The sequence below is a fragment of the Coptis chinensis genome, chromosome 5 (genome assembly GCF_015680905.1).
Source record: "Coptis chinensis isolate HL-2020 chromosome 5, ASM1568090v1, whole genome shotgun sequence".
NCBI lineage: Eukaryota > Viridiplantae > Streptophyta > Magnoliopsida > Ranunculales > Ranunculaceae > Coptis > Coptis chinensis.
In genome coordinates, this window is record NC_141460.1 from 78,976,331 (window position 1) to 78,989,448 (window position 13,118).

Below are 13,118 nucleotides of genomic sequence, written 5' to 3' on the forward strand. Positions count from 1 at the left end.
TGTAGTAAATATAATTATCTTCGTCATATGTCGCTAATATCTGACGACTTCGTGATACACTGCATAGTTGTAAGCTGATGAGCACAAGTCTATGGTATGTTGAACGTGACAAAGATTGCAAAGTGAAAAGGATTCATGGCACAATGACTGAAGTGAGTTTTTTGCCGGCCAAAAATATTAATTGAGGAGTAGTAATGACAAATGGTGGATTGTATAGTTAATGGAATAACATTGTATTTAAAATTGGGTTGATAATGCAATTGCAATATACTTTTTATGTTGTTATCATAGTCACAAAATTTGTCGATTTTTTCAAAAAATCGTAATATATCACCGAATACGGCAATCACCGAATTTGGATACGAATAATCTTATAAAACGGTCGAGTCGTTGGGTTTTCTCGTTTTTTTCCTGATTTTTAGCGAATATCCCAATTTTTAGGGATTTCTTGTCAATCTCTCTTCAAAAAAATTCAACTAGAAATGGGAAATCAGGGAATAAGAGGATTCTTTGGGATTTTTAGATTGATTTCTAATTTGCAATCAACCAAAACCGTCAAAATGAAGTTAAGAAACTACATCATACTATCATATCGCCTCCAATCCCTCCATCACTTTCAATTGCAAGTTTGCAATTATTACTTGAAAAGTTGAAAGTTGAAAACTTGAAACCCCATCACTGGTAAGCTAATACAGAAATGACAAAGAGCAAAGATCCCATGTGGAGTCAAGTTACTAAGGATGGATCAAAGCTGAAGTGCAATTATTGTAAAAAGGTATACAGTTGCACAATTACAAGAATGAAATCTCACTTAGGGAGAATTCCACACATGGATATAGAGCTATGTAATTTTCATCTGAATCTGTGATGCAACTTGCTCGATCAGCGGCGCAAGAGCTTGGTAGGAAAAAGGGGAAAACAAAAGGCATTAATGAGTATATGAGAGCATCTGTTGACAATAGCCAAGTGGAGAAGACTAATACTAAACAACTGACTTTGTATGTAATGTTAAGGAAAAAGGAGAAAGAGGAGGCTGATCTTGAAATAGCTAGAATGGTTATTGCTAACAACTTGTCATTTAATCTTTTAAGATCTCCAGAGTTCATAAATGCAATGGAAGCAGTTGCAAGGCATGGTCCTGGCTATGTACCCCCAAGCAGTGAAACTGTTTGAACCAAGTTGTTGTCTAAATTGAAACAAGAAGCAGGAGATTTTGTTACTGAAGTGAGAGAGTCATGGGCAGAATCAGGATGTACAATAATGTCTGATTGTTGGATGGATAACAGGCATAGAAACCACATCAATTTGCTAGCTGCTTCCTCAATGGGCACTATGTTTTTATGTTCTGAGTCTACAGAAGGTAAAGTGAAGGATGCTGCATTTATTTATGATTTTATAAAAAAAGGTATTGATGAGCATGTGGGTAGAGAAAATGTTGTTCAAATTGTTGCTGATAATGGTTCAAACTATTCTGCTGCTGGAGTTCTTTTAGAGATAGAGATGCCCCATGTATTTAAGACAAACTGTGTCGCTCATTGCATAGATCTCATTTTAGAATAAGACATGGATAAATTGCCAAGTTGGAAGATTATCATTAGTGATGCAAGGTCTCTTGTTAGGTTTTTGTATGGGAAACAACATGTGCTAGCACTCATGAGGAGGCATACGAGTAATAGAGAACTAAAAAGGCTTGCTGCGACACGATTTGCAACAAATTTTTTAATGATCCAATCTTTGATAAATGAGGAGCAAGCTTTACGATTTATGGTCGCATCACAAGAATGGAGAAACTTAGTTAGACCTATAGAAGGGGATACTATTGTAAAACTTATTAATAGTGATATATTCTGGAGTGACGCAAAAGAAATGGTTACCATTGTGGAACCACTTATAAAAGTTTTGAGGATGGTGGATGGAGAAGAAGCAACAGTGGGATATTTATATGAAGCTATGCAAAGGTCAAAAGACTCGATTGCTACATTTTATAAAAATGAGGAGAGTAGGTACAAAGTATATTGGGCTATAATTGATGCTAGGCTGAAAAAGCAACTTCACAACCCTCTCATGGCAGCAGCAGGTTTGTCTCACCTGTATTTCGATAAATTGGTCAAGCATGATGACAAAGCAGATAAAGGTGTGATGGAAGCTCTTAAGAAGATGGTCCCTCCTGAAGATCATGAAGCATTTAGTGACCAACTTGCAGATTACATACCCTTACAAGCCAACATATTTACGCCATTTGCACGTAGTCTACTTCACAAAAAACATCCCTGTAAGTGGCTAGCTAAATTATGTTGATTTTATTATTTTTATCCCTTTGGTGGCAGTCTAATATATGTACTTTAATTTACTTTGTTCATGTATTATTAAATATATATATGAATACTCTTTGTTTAGGTGATTGGTGGAAGGTGGTGAACCCAGCGTTTGCTTAACTTAAAAGGTAGCAATGAAACTAGTGAGTCAGCCTTGTAGTTCGTCCGCTTGCAAAAGAAATTGGAGTGCTTTTGAGGCTGCACATACCAAAAAACGCAATAAGTTGGATCCAAAGACACTAAATGATTTAGTGTTTGCAAGAGTCAATCTGCACTTGAAGAAGATGAAAGAAAAGCTAGGAGGAAAGTCAGAACCACTATACTTTGAGAAATTTGTTGCATTTCCCAAGTTACTTTCGACGCCAAATGCTCCTGCAGTCCCAAATGTTCTTGATACAACTACAACTACAGTTATAGTCCCAATACCTCTTGGCCAAGGAGTTGTCAATATTGAGGATGATGACATCGACTATGCAGAAAATGATGGAGATGACGTTGATTTGGACTATGATGACATCCAACATGATTATGCATCTCCGCATTTTCTATTTGATTAATGTCTTAAGTAAAAAATAGACTATTAAAAATAAATTTCCTATATGATTTTATTGTGGAGGCAGTAAGGATTATCAAATGATGTAATAAAAATTGTGGAAGAGGTTTTACTATTATTTGATCATTAAAAATTATGGCTCGCGAATTTTTCCCGAATTAGCAATTTCACCCCTCCCCGAATTTGTGCCGAATCCCGGATTTGTGACTATTGTTATTACCTATTACCTTTGATTGCATCTTATTATCAATTTATTATATGACAGGCCTTCCATTTTAGAATAGCAACTTCAAACTTATTCATGCTTTAATCTACCTTGGTTTTCTGCCCACTACTCGATCATTTTTTCCATAGCCCACTCGACGAGAATACACTGACATACAAGTCATTATGCACATGCAAGCATCTCAAATAACATTATGGGAAAACTGTGTCACGCTATGTGAACTATGAAACTGGTGTACATGTTCATATTTTCTTGATTTATTTATTTTTAAATAATAGGGACTGCATAATTATTAACGACATAATAATAACCTTAGAAGCATGTTTCAAACTCTCTACCTGACTGACAGATTGTAAAAGTCTTTACTGTACTTATTTTTTCTTTTAGTAAATACCCACTAGCAGAGTAGCAGGTGCCCTCAATATTTGGATACATTATAGGCCTCCACGGATCACGTGCAATGCACGTGCCCATTATAATTAGAGTTTTTTTTTCTTTTATTTGTTTATGAGTTTTTATTTGTTTTTAAGTTTTTATTTACAAATTTTGTTTACGAGTTTTTTTTTTTTTTAGTTTTTCTTTTGTATGATATCAAAAATGAGTATATAAATGTGAATATCAACCAAACAGTAGCGAAATAAAACTTGTGACAAGACAAAGGGCAGACACACAAGTCGTTCATCTCATGACTTATCACCTAATCATAGTTAAATAATACAATATCTCTTACAGCCAAACAGAGCCGGGTTTAAATAATAAGGTAACTAGATACTAGAATAACAAGCTAAATCAAATCATAATAAAATCAAGTAACAATTATGGTTAGGATCTCTAATATTCTAGAATATCCTAATCTAAACTATTCTAAAATATTGATATATTTCCATATCATCCGTTTCTCCAATAATATAATTTGCAAACATTCGGACTAATAAACAAACTTGGGCTCTGCTAATCTGCTTAAGGGGGGCGTTCAGCAGATTTCTAACCCATTCAAGCAGTCAAGCTTGTTTGCCTTGGTGGTGTTGTGAAAAGTAGTAGCCAAGTCTGAAACGTTTGAGTGCTCGTTTAAGCCAGAGCAAGCTGAAGTTCTACCAGATCGACTCCAACACCATCCCTTCTAGTAAAGTAATTGAACTGCTGAAAGTCCTTTTCGTTGTTTTCCGCAAAATTAAATGCTCGTTTGTGTAATTGTGTTGTAATAACGCCAATACGAGTTGAGACTAAAAGTATTTCTTAACTAGTTTAAAAGATAGCCTCTAAAAGATAATCCTAAATTCCTAACCTTAACATAATGGAAACTTAACTCTCTTGATCTCTAATACAATCCCTACCATCATGTCTGGACAAATGTGCTAATAAGCAGGGCATGTCACAAACAATTAGCCCTAATTGATTGCGAAATTGTACCCGACTCACAGCCAAAAACATGTCAATTTAACACTGCATGGAATCATGAAATGATTTTTATTTTTATTTTTTTTGGATATAGTTAAGAAATGAATTCCATGACGCTAAAAAGTACATGAAAAAAAAATGTGTCTCACGTGTGGAAAATAGTACAACTTGGATAGTAGAATACTAGAATATCTAAGTGTAAGTGTGCACGGAAGGAAGCCCTTATTAGTTGCAACAAAAAATAAAGCAAAATGAGAATGTTTTAGCAACATAAATGTGCATTTGCTAAAACAGCTGTTGCAAACTCACATACAACGTACAAAGATGAACGACAAATCTACAGTAAGAGTTGGATGACTTGGATCTTTCTGATCTGAAAATTGACAATAAGAGTTCATCAAAAGAATGTATAAAGCCATTAAAAGGTGTATAACTGATTATATAAAGGTGGAAAAAATTTCTCAACTAAAGTAGCCATAACATGACAATGCAAAGTGATCGAGACAATTGGAAACCCTAAAGAAAGCGCCATCAACAGACAAACCTAGAAAACTTGCATATGCATATCATGCTATTGATTATTGCAATTGACTTGTCAACGACGATTTTGAGTGCTTGTGTTCAAGTTCATAATATTCTGCTTATAGTGGTGCAATACAACCTATCTTTGGCTATACAAGTACCAGCAGACTTTCTCTTAAACGGACATATTATATAGTGGTTTGAGCAGTTTATATAACGTCATCTATTAAATTAAATAAATTAATAAGCGTAAATTAATAATTGTTCAAGATACTATATAAGCTATCCACGGACACGTCCATTTAAAAAAAAAGCCTGAAAAGTAATTCCTACACGCGTGATTTAGCAGGTAACTAAAAATGTCACATTTTTTTTTTTATCGATGTTAGGCTTCTGAGTTCTGTCAGGGTTTCATGCCTGTAGTTAGAGAAGTTATTCTTTTTCTTTTGGTAACTGTTAGAGAAGTTATTCTAATATAAAAGCTTTTATTACGTACCACAAGTAATACTTTTATAAATGTCATTTAATTTGTCTTTTTCATACTGAATCTTATAGTTATACAAGTAATTACCTCTTAGATAAGTGTATATGGCCACCAATGATCACATCATTTAGAATGTTACCGTCCCTAGCTACTATTCATTTTCTTGTCGTTATTTTTTTTCTAGTCCTTTTTAAGGCCTGTTTGAGTCATTATTTTTCTGTGAAAATATCAGAGGTTGCAAATTAAGGCTGTGTTATGTTTTTTAAGCTGGAAGAAAACTTTTCTCTCGAAGATTCTCAACCTCTTATTTAGAAAATGTTTTCCTCTGTCTCTTTGTCTTACATAAATTTTCCCATAGAAAACTGAGGGTTACTTACTATCCCTTGCTAATCTCTATACTATATGATAGTCGGGTCTTTTGGAAGCACCCTTATCAACCTAACAGTGTATTTTTAATCTCTTTATTTTAAGATTTTAGAACCACTTTCTTTAATTATTCTAATCAACTCCCTCCTTTTTAAACAATTTACAAAAAACTCTCTCACTTTAGTGAAATTAGAATTAGCTTCATATTATTTAAAATAATTTAGAAAATCTCCTTCAACCACTCCTAATGTTTTTATATTATTTTTTAGATTAGAACTAGAATTCAAAAAATCATATTATCCGGAGATGTTAGAGTGACAGGTTTAAAGACTTGAAAAAACACCGATGCCTAGCACCGTTTGCATACTTGTTATTTAATTATTTATGTATTTTAGTACGCTTACAATCCAAAAAAAAAAAAAGCAAAAGATCTTACATCTTTCCCAAAGAAAAACTAATTTAAGACACAAATAATTAAAATTTTGATATTTTTTTTGTGTGCACTAAAACAATGCAATTGTTTTGGAAAACTTTCTTGGATACTGAATATTTCCGTGAGAAGAACTTATATTGAGAAAACTCTCCAAACAATTGAATAACGCTTTAAATTGAATAAGGCTTAGCTTAGTGTATTAATTTCTCTACCTCTTTTATTGTATTCCATGATTAGTACGTTAGACAAGCATTTTCATCTAGACAAGAGAAATTTTTACAATCAAAATCTGTTGAGAATGTTACCTATAAAGGTGGATACAGTGCAATATAATTATGCAGGGTTCATGCCCAATACGCCAAATTGTCTATAGTGTGTTTTTTGGCCCATCCCCATTGACTGAAATTGATGTCTTGCCCATGTTTAGCTCAAAAAGACACATTGATTATGTTTGATAATTTGTTTTATTAGCATTCATGTGGAACTGACAACTAAGCCCCTCGCTAGCTCGCCACCTGAAAGCCATATGAGGAAGTTTGAGATGATTCCTCAAACCTTTCGTGCTTATTTACATTATTTGAAGAATTTAACGCATGACCACGATCTTATATTAAGAGAATGACACACTCTAACATCTTAACTAGGTCTAGCCCTAGGTCTATGCTGTCTAAGTCTTTGCATAGAGCCCCAAAAATAAAAAAAAAATAAGGGCCGGTTTTGCTTACAAAATCTTACTATAGTGTTAAAAATCCAGTAGAAATCCATTACAAACGCTCAATCTACGGAGAAAAAAAAATACCCATATTTAAAGAACTTGCATAAGGCCTATTGAAAGTCAGTGCCGGCCCTGATCTTAACGAATTGGGTGTGCCTTTCATCACTCGATTAAGCCCGAGCTTACTTTCACTAAATACCTCACTAACGGTTACATTTTGGGAATAGTAATTTTATCTTCAAAAGTACATGTGCTGGGTGTGTATTAGAAGAAAGCTTACTAGCTAAAGCAAAAGTTGTACGCGGCTATGGGATTTTGTACAAGTGGAGATTGTTGGAATGTAACGGCATAGTGGGGTATCCACTCACGTGCAAACTCCAACCCTCTTCTTCCATTATACTAGCTCTATAACGTAAACACATCGCCTTACCATACTTTGTTTCCTCAATCATTTTCATCACGTCATCAAATGGCTCAATGGCTAAGCTTTAATTGTTCTCACAGCTCATAAACTGATTTTAAGCCATGCTCAGGCCCAAGCCCACTACATTTTCAAAAACAATATGCCTCAATACACTTTAGTACAAACCGTACTGGCGTGTGCTCAATTCAGCCGTTTTACCAGATGAGTTATATTTGGAAGAACGTTGAATAACATAGCTAACAATTGGGACTTTTAGATTAACTGGTTTAACGGCGTTCGTACCTTGTGAAGGATAAGTGCACCTGTTTTGTATATTACCTTCTATGATCACAATTAACGACAAAACCATTCTTTTTGTTACTCAACATTTTGTCGCTTGATATGAAAGATAGGGCCTCGGCGTTCGAAAATGGTGATCTTTATTAATTTTTGCCACTCCGGGAGGGTATGTAATAAGTTTTATAGCTTTTAGATCATTTTCACTCCAAGTTAATGATAATGTATTGGAGAGTCAACATTGTTGTGGCTCAGTCAGTCTAGAAGTTTAAGAATATTCATGTCAAAATGACTTGAACTAGCCAAGCCCAATATACTACAAGTGGGCTTTAGTAACCAAATGAATGAACTGCCTAATTTACCTATGATGATCAGATGATGGCACAACCGAACAGCTTGAAGCTGTTCACAGCAAGCCAAACGCTAAAAAGTGAAAGCTTCAAAAAGAAACCACCAAAAGTCCAAGCCCATCACCTTTTGTGCTTATATATAAGCTGACGAAGCTTGTGGAGTTTCATTCACCATTAGCACTTTGTAAGTTGTAAGAGATCAGCCTCATTTTTAAGAATGGCAAGCATAACTGGTCATCACCCTCTTGCTTTTACCTTTGGCCTTCTAGGTACCATTTAAACTACTCTCTCCCCAACAATCTTCTTTAAATTGTTCTCAGTTTTTCATCTAATCTTTGTTGTTTGGTTTCATTTTCTGTACAGGTAACATTGTATCATTCATGGTGTACTTGGCCCCACTGTAAGCTATTTGTGTTTAAGTATATTAGAATATACGGTTCTCAATTTAAAGTTCAAATTATAATTGCTAAACTTTTCACAACATATCTTTCAGCCCAACCTTTTACAGAGTGTATAAGAAGAAATCAACAGAAGGCTTTCATTCAGTACCATATGTTGTAGCACTCTTTAGTGCCATGTTATGGTTGTATTATTCCTTCGTCAATCCTAATGGGTCTATGCTCTTGACAATCAACAGTGTAGGCTGCACAATCGAAACCACATATATCATAGTATACATAATATATGCACCTAGACCAGCCAAGGTATGTTATACTCTCATTCTTCGTCTATCTTTGTTCAATTGCTCATATGGACTGAACGTTTCTTCTCACAGTAATATGAGGTGTTTGGTGTTTCTGCAGATCTTTACTATAAAGTTGCTACTCCTATTAAATGTGTGTGTATTTGGATTGATCCTACTATGCACCATCCTATTCGCTGAGGGATCAAAACGAGTTACGATCCTAGGGTGGATCTGCTCAGCTTTTGCCGTAAGTGTATTTGCTGCTCCACTCAGCGTCATGGTAAATCCCATACTCCAAGACTTGGTTTCAAGGTTGTTATGTGCTTTATTGTGGTACTAACATCCTATGCTGTTATATGACACCAAGATAATTGCTTTTTGGCGCAGAGATTAGTCATAAAAACCAAGAGTGTAGAATTCATGCCAATATCTCTGTCCTTCTTCCTCACTCTTTGTGCAATAATGTGGTTCTTCTATGGTCTTCTCATGAAGGATCTCTACGTAGCCGTAAGTCCTTTAAGCTCTAAATACATACAAATTGTACCTTATATTTATGAGTATTATCTTACATTCTTACTAACTTTCTTTCTTTTTCTTTCTTTTTTTCTGGTTATAGTTTCCAAACATACTGGGATTCATATTTGGAATCACTCAAATGGCATTATACATTTGCTATAAGGATTCAAAGCCTGATATTGTACCAGAATCAAAGCTACCCGATTTAGTCATTGATATTGAATTGAGTACTAAAGAAGATCCAAACACACAACCAAACGACAATAAACCAAAAGATCACACAGCACTTAATCAAAGCGTCCACAACAAACGCATTGAACCAAATGACTCTAATGTGTGATGCTCATATGCACCATAAAAGTGATTGATAGGACAATTTGCATCAAAGGAACAGACCAAGAGCTCCATGCTTATTATTATGCTCAAGGCCTCAGGAAATAGACTTGTTTCATTGGGTGCTGGATGGGGATAATATATATGGTTTAGTCATCTCATCACAGTACCATTTTATTTTATTTTCCACACATTGGTCTTTGCTTTCCATCTTCTACAATAAATGTACGTATATTCTCAAAGAAAGAAAACTACTCAATGTGATGGATGCATATGCTTTTGTATAATGTACTAAAAGTTATAAGTGAATTTTTTGAAGATAGTTGTCATACAAATTTGTAATAATACAACTAGGAAAATCTTATGCAATGTTATTTGTGATTTGGGTCGAACTACCTGTCACATTGGTGACAACCAAAAAGGTGAGTTGTTGCTGCGTGTATTCTAAATATCACCAGACCAATATGCAATCTATATAAAGGTAGAGGTTAATTACCTAATAGAAGTGTTCAATATGTGCGTATGTTATGCATAAAATTGTTATGTTAATAATGCGTCCTCGCCTAAAAGGAAAAATATGCGTCCGGCCTCCATCCAATGCCAAATAGCCTATGTTAGTGTCGCAAATATTCATGAATTAAAAAGTTGAGGCCCACTCTGGTTTAGGGGCCTGCATGCAGCTTTGCTTGATAAAAGAAAATTTTGAAGTAAGTTCAATTTGCAAGACAGTGGAAGTGAGAAAAGAAGAGAAAGGTTACAAAGGAAATTTAATTAGTGCACAAATATGCTCATTGCGAAATTTTCAGAATTTCAGTAATAAGGTCGCACAGGTCACACTATAGAAAGCTAGCTAGCTTTAAATTATTATTCAATATGATCAGAAGATTTAAGAAGAGCTCACTTACTGAAGATATATATGCATAGCACCATAACACTAACAAATAAAAATCTCAATGGGAAGAATATAGCACTAGAACGGCTATGCATGTTTTTTTAGACTTTTAGAGTATATACTAGTCTTTACCAAAGAAAAGTTAACTAGAGCATTTTTTTAGAGTATCTCCCTCGTATATGCTAACTAGAGCAATGTGTCAGAAAACCATATCATAGGTAACAAGAGCAGTGACAAGGCGAATCGCAGGTTGTCCAACGATAGAAGAAGACAGTTTGCAGTGGTTGAAGGAAAATCGTTCGAAATCGAGTGGTGGGAAATGGTTGGGTTCACTGTTATGCCATTGAAACACTGTATTCCAGCTGGTGTAGAAAGACACGGATGGGAAGAGTTGGGTACCAAAATTCTGAAATTGCTAGAACCCCAATCAAACACTCAGAGGGCTTCAGATTTCGTTCGGGAGAGCAACAACCTCAACCAGTTCATAACCGAGACAGTGGGGATGGAAGTGGTCGCATCTCATCAATCAATTGGGTTCCAAGCAGACAAAGAGTGGAAGTGAGGTCGAGGAGGGCTGTGCTTAACGCCTCATGGTGGTCTACGACAGTTTTTTGCTTCTCAGACACAGGAGAACCTGACTGGAAATGGGTAAAGCAGAATTTGGTGTCTGTTTTTGGTCCGGTGAAATTTTAAATTTTTGGACGGTGGTGGAGCAGTGGTCATTTTCTCAGCGGAGAGAGAGGTCGAAAAACTTGTCAAGATGTCCCCTTTACTCTTTTGGGGTGGTGATATCACTTTCAGAAGATGGAATCCAGAAGTCGGGGGAATAAGTAGATCTTTGTTTGAGTTGAAGGAGGTGTGTCTCTCACCAAGGTCCCCCGATGCTAAAAAAAATTGCCCACACATCAGCATTCAATTTTCCGAAATTATCGGAGTTGTCCCGTCCGTCCTAATTTTTTTACTAAAAAAACAAAATATTGAAACGGGACATCTTGACCCGTCCTATTTGTTTCTAAGTGGATTTTGGTCGAGAATTTAACAATTGTTGAGATAGAAACGGCAATTTAGCAGTGCACTGGTGAACAAAATTGATACAAAAAATTGCTATCTGTCACATTGGCAATCAAAAATAGCAGCGCGTTGATGATACTCTGAGACTTGTAGTTATTGATGACAATTCTTTGACTTGCTACGGGAAGAAAGTAAGGGTTAAATGAAGAGTCAAGGAGATTGGTGCTATTCTGAGAATCATTAATCTAGAGGAGAGGGGATATGTCTTTCCCGTTTGGGTGGATGTAGAATTATGTGAAAAAGGCATTGAAGTTAGTCTTTCTTGGCCGGAGTAGGAAGTTTTGCATTCCGGTGACGGAGTTCGGCCGGAGGAGAATGAGGCAGTTGATCAAATGTATGGGATTAGTTCATCTCCGAGCCTTGCTAGCAGCCATAGAACATCCACACTGCCAGACCATTCGGTGGCTAACCACGTTCGTTCAAATTCAAATTTTGAAAGTGAGGGTGGGGCCTTACAATTTCTTTGTCCTAATACCAGTGAAGCACATTTTACAATTGAAGACGTTGTTGTAGTAGCTGAGTGTGATGTGGGAGTTGTTGGTGGGTGTACTGAATCAAATCCTAATTGTGCAGCCGAATTACCTTTTGCTCATGATGCGGACCCAATCCCAAGTTATGCAGTTCATGTTGAGAGCCCCAACCTACCATTGCAGCATCTTAGACAGGCCTAAGGAGCTAGTAGAAGTACCCATCTTGCTCCTGGTTTTAGACACCAAAATTGTGGTCTTTTGGAAGCCAATCCTTGGTCCAGTAAGGCCCAAATGTGTATGGGCTTATATAAATTTGGTAAGACTAAAGATAGACACAGGTCATTGTTCTCACGGGGAAGATCAAAATCAAGATCAACAAGGGGTCACTCATCTTCTTATCCATCTTCTGTTCCCTATGCGATCTCTCTAGTGGGAAGTCTTGAGGATGAGTGTTCTATATCTTCTCCTATTCCGAATGTTCCCCAAATGCCTATAGCTGGATGTACAGTGTCATATGAAGTTTTTGTAGGTACAGACAACCTCGTGAGCTCTTCTCGAGGTTTTCTCAAGAAAGAACGAAATGGAAGGGACTATGCAGAGGTGGTTCAAAGCTTGTACATGTGTCAAAGTAAGGATGAAGTGAAGGAATGGATCAACCATATGGTGATCCCTTTGGCCGATACATTGGGCATCTCCACAAGTCTTGGTCGGGTCGGACTAGAGAGGCTCTTTTGGGATTTGATGGATAGTAATAACAAAGAAAATGTCGGGGATGATCAAAGAGGTGTTACTATGTCTGGGGAAGAGGTAGCATTTCCTAGGGTGAATGTGTTGCCCAATGTCGATTAAAATCGTATCTTGGAACGTAAGGGGTCTCGGCAATAAGGAAACATGCAATAATATTGGGAGGTTACAGAGGGAGCACAACCTAGTGTTATTCTTGTTACAAGAGACTAAGTGACTAAGTTGAGTGATGAACTACATTCTATTCTTGTTGATTTATGGCGACATCCTTGGCAATTCATTCATGTCCCAACATAGGATTTTCTGGAGGTTTTCTGATTGCTTGGAATTCTGACTATATCAATG

The 13,118-nt window shown here is 36.2% G+C and overlaps 2 protein-coding genes across 3 annotated transcripts; both read left to right on the forward strand.

Annotated features, from left to right (window-relative positions):
• Positions 1–1,563: 1,563 nt before the first annotated feature.
• On the forward strand, positions 1,564–2,298 carry LOC147499106 (uncharacterized). Its single transcript, XM_086563417.1, has one exon. The coding sequence runs from the start codon at positions 1,564–1,566 to the stop codon at positions 2,296–2,298; it is 735 nt and encodes a 244-aa protein (XP_086419543.1).
• Positions 2,299–8,234: 5,936 nt separating this feature from the next.
• On the forward strand, positions 8,235–9,919 carry SWEET9 (Nodulin MtN3 family protein). 2 transcript variants are annotated; one of them, XM_086559100.1, is made up of 6 exons: positions 8,235–8,331; positions 8,426–8,462; positions 8,700–8,766; positions 8,866–9,027; positions 9,135–9,254; positions 9,364–9,919. In XM_086559100.1, the coding sequence occupies exons 1-6, from the start codon at positions 8,280–8,282 to the stop codon at positions 9,601–9,603; spliced, it is 678 nt and encodes a 225-aa protein (XP_086415226.1). In that variant the 5' UTR covers positions 8,235–8,279; the 3' UTR covers positions 9,604–9,919. The 2 variants fall into 2 exon arrangements, with proteins under 2 accessions (XP_086415226.1, XP_086415225.1); XM_086559099.1 differs by having other exon boundaries at positions 8,237–8,331; positions 8,556–8,766.
• The last annotated feature ends 3,199 nt before the right edge of the window (positions 9,920–13,118 follow it).

Bases quoted from the DNA above. Each gene is read 5' to 3' on its own strand.
- SWEET9 (XM_086559099.1), top strand. From the start codon at position 8,280: ATGGCAAGCATAACTGGTCATCACCCTCTTGCTTTTACCTTTGGCCTT. The intron at 8,332-8,425 runs GTACCATTTAAA...TTTTCTGTACAG, and splicing joins TTTTACCTTTGGCCTTCTAG to GTAACATTGTATCATTCATG. The intron at 8,463-8,555 runs GTAAGCTATTTG...CATATCTTTCAG, and splicing joins ATGGTGTACTTGGCCCCACT to CCCAACCTTTTACAGAGTGT.
- LOC147499106 (XM_086563417.1), top strand. From the start codon at position 1,564: ATGGATAAATTGCCAAGTTGGAAGATTATCATTAGTGATGCAAGGTCT.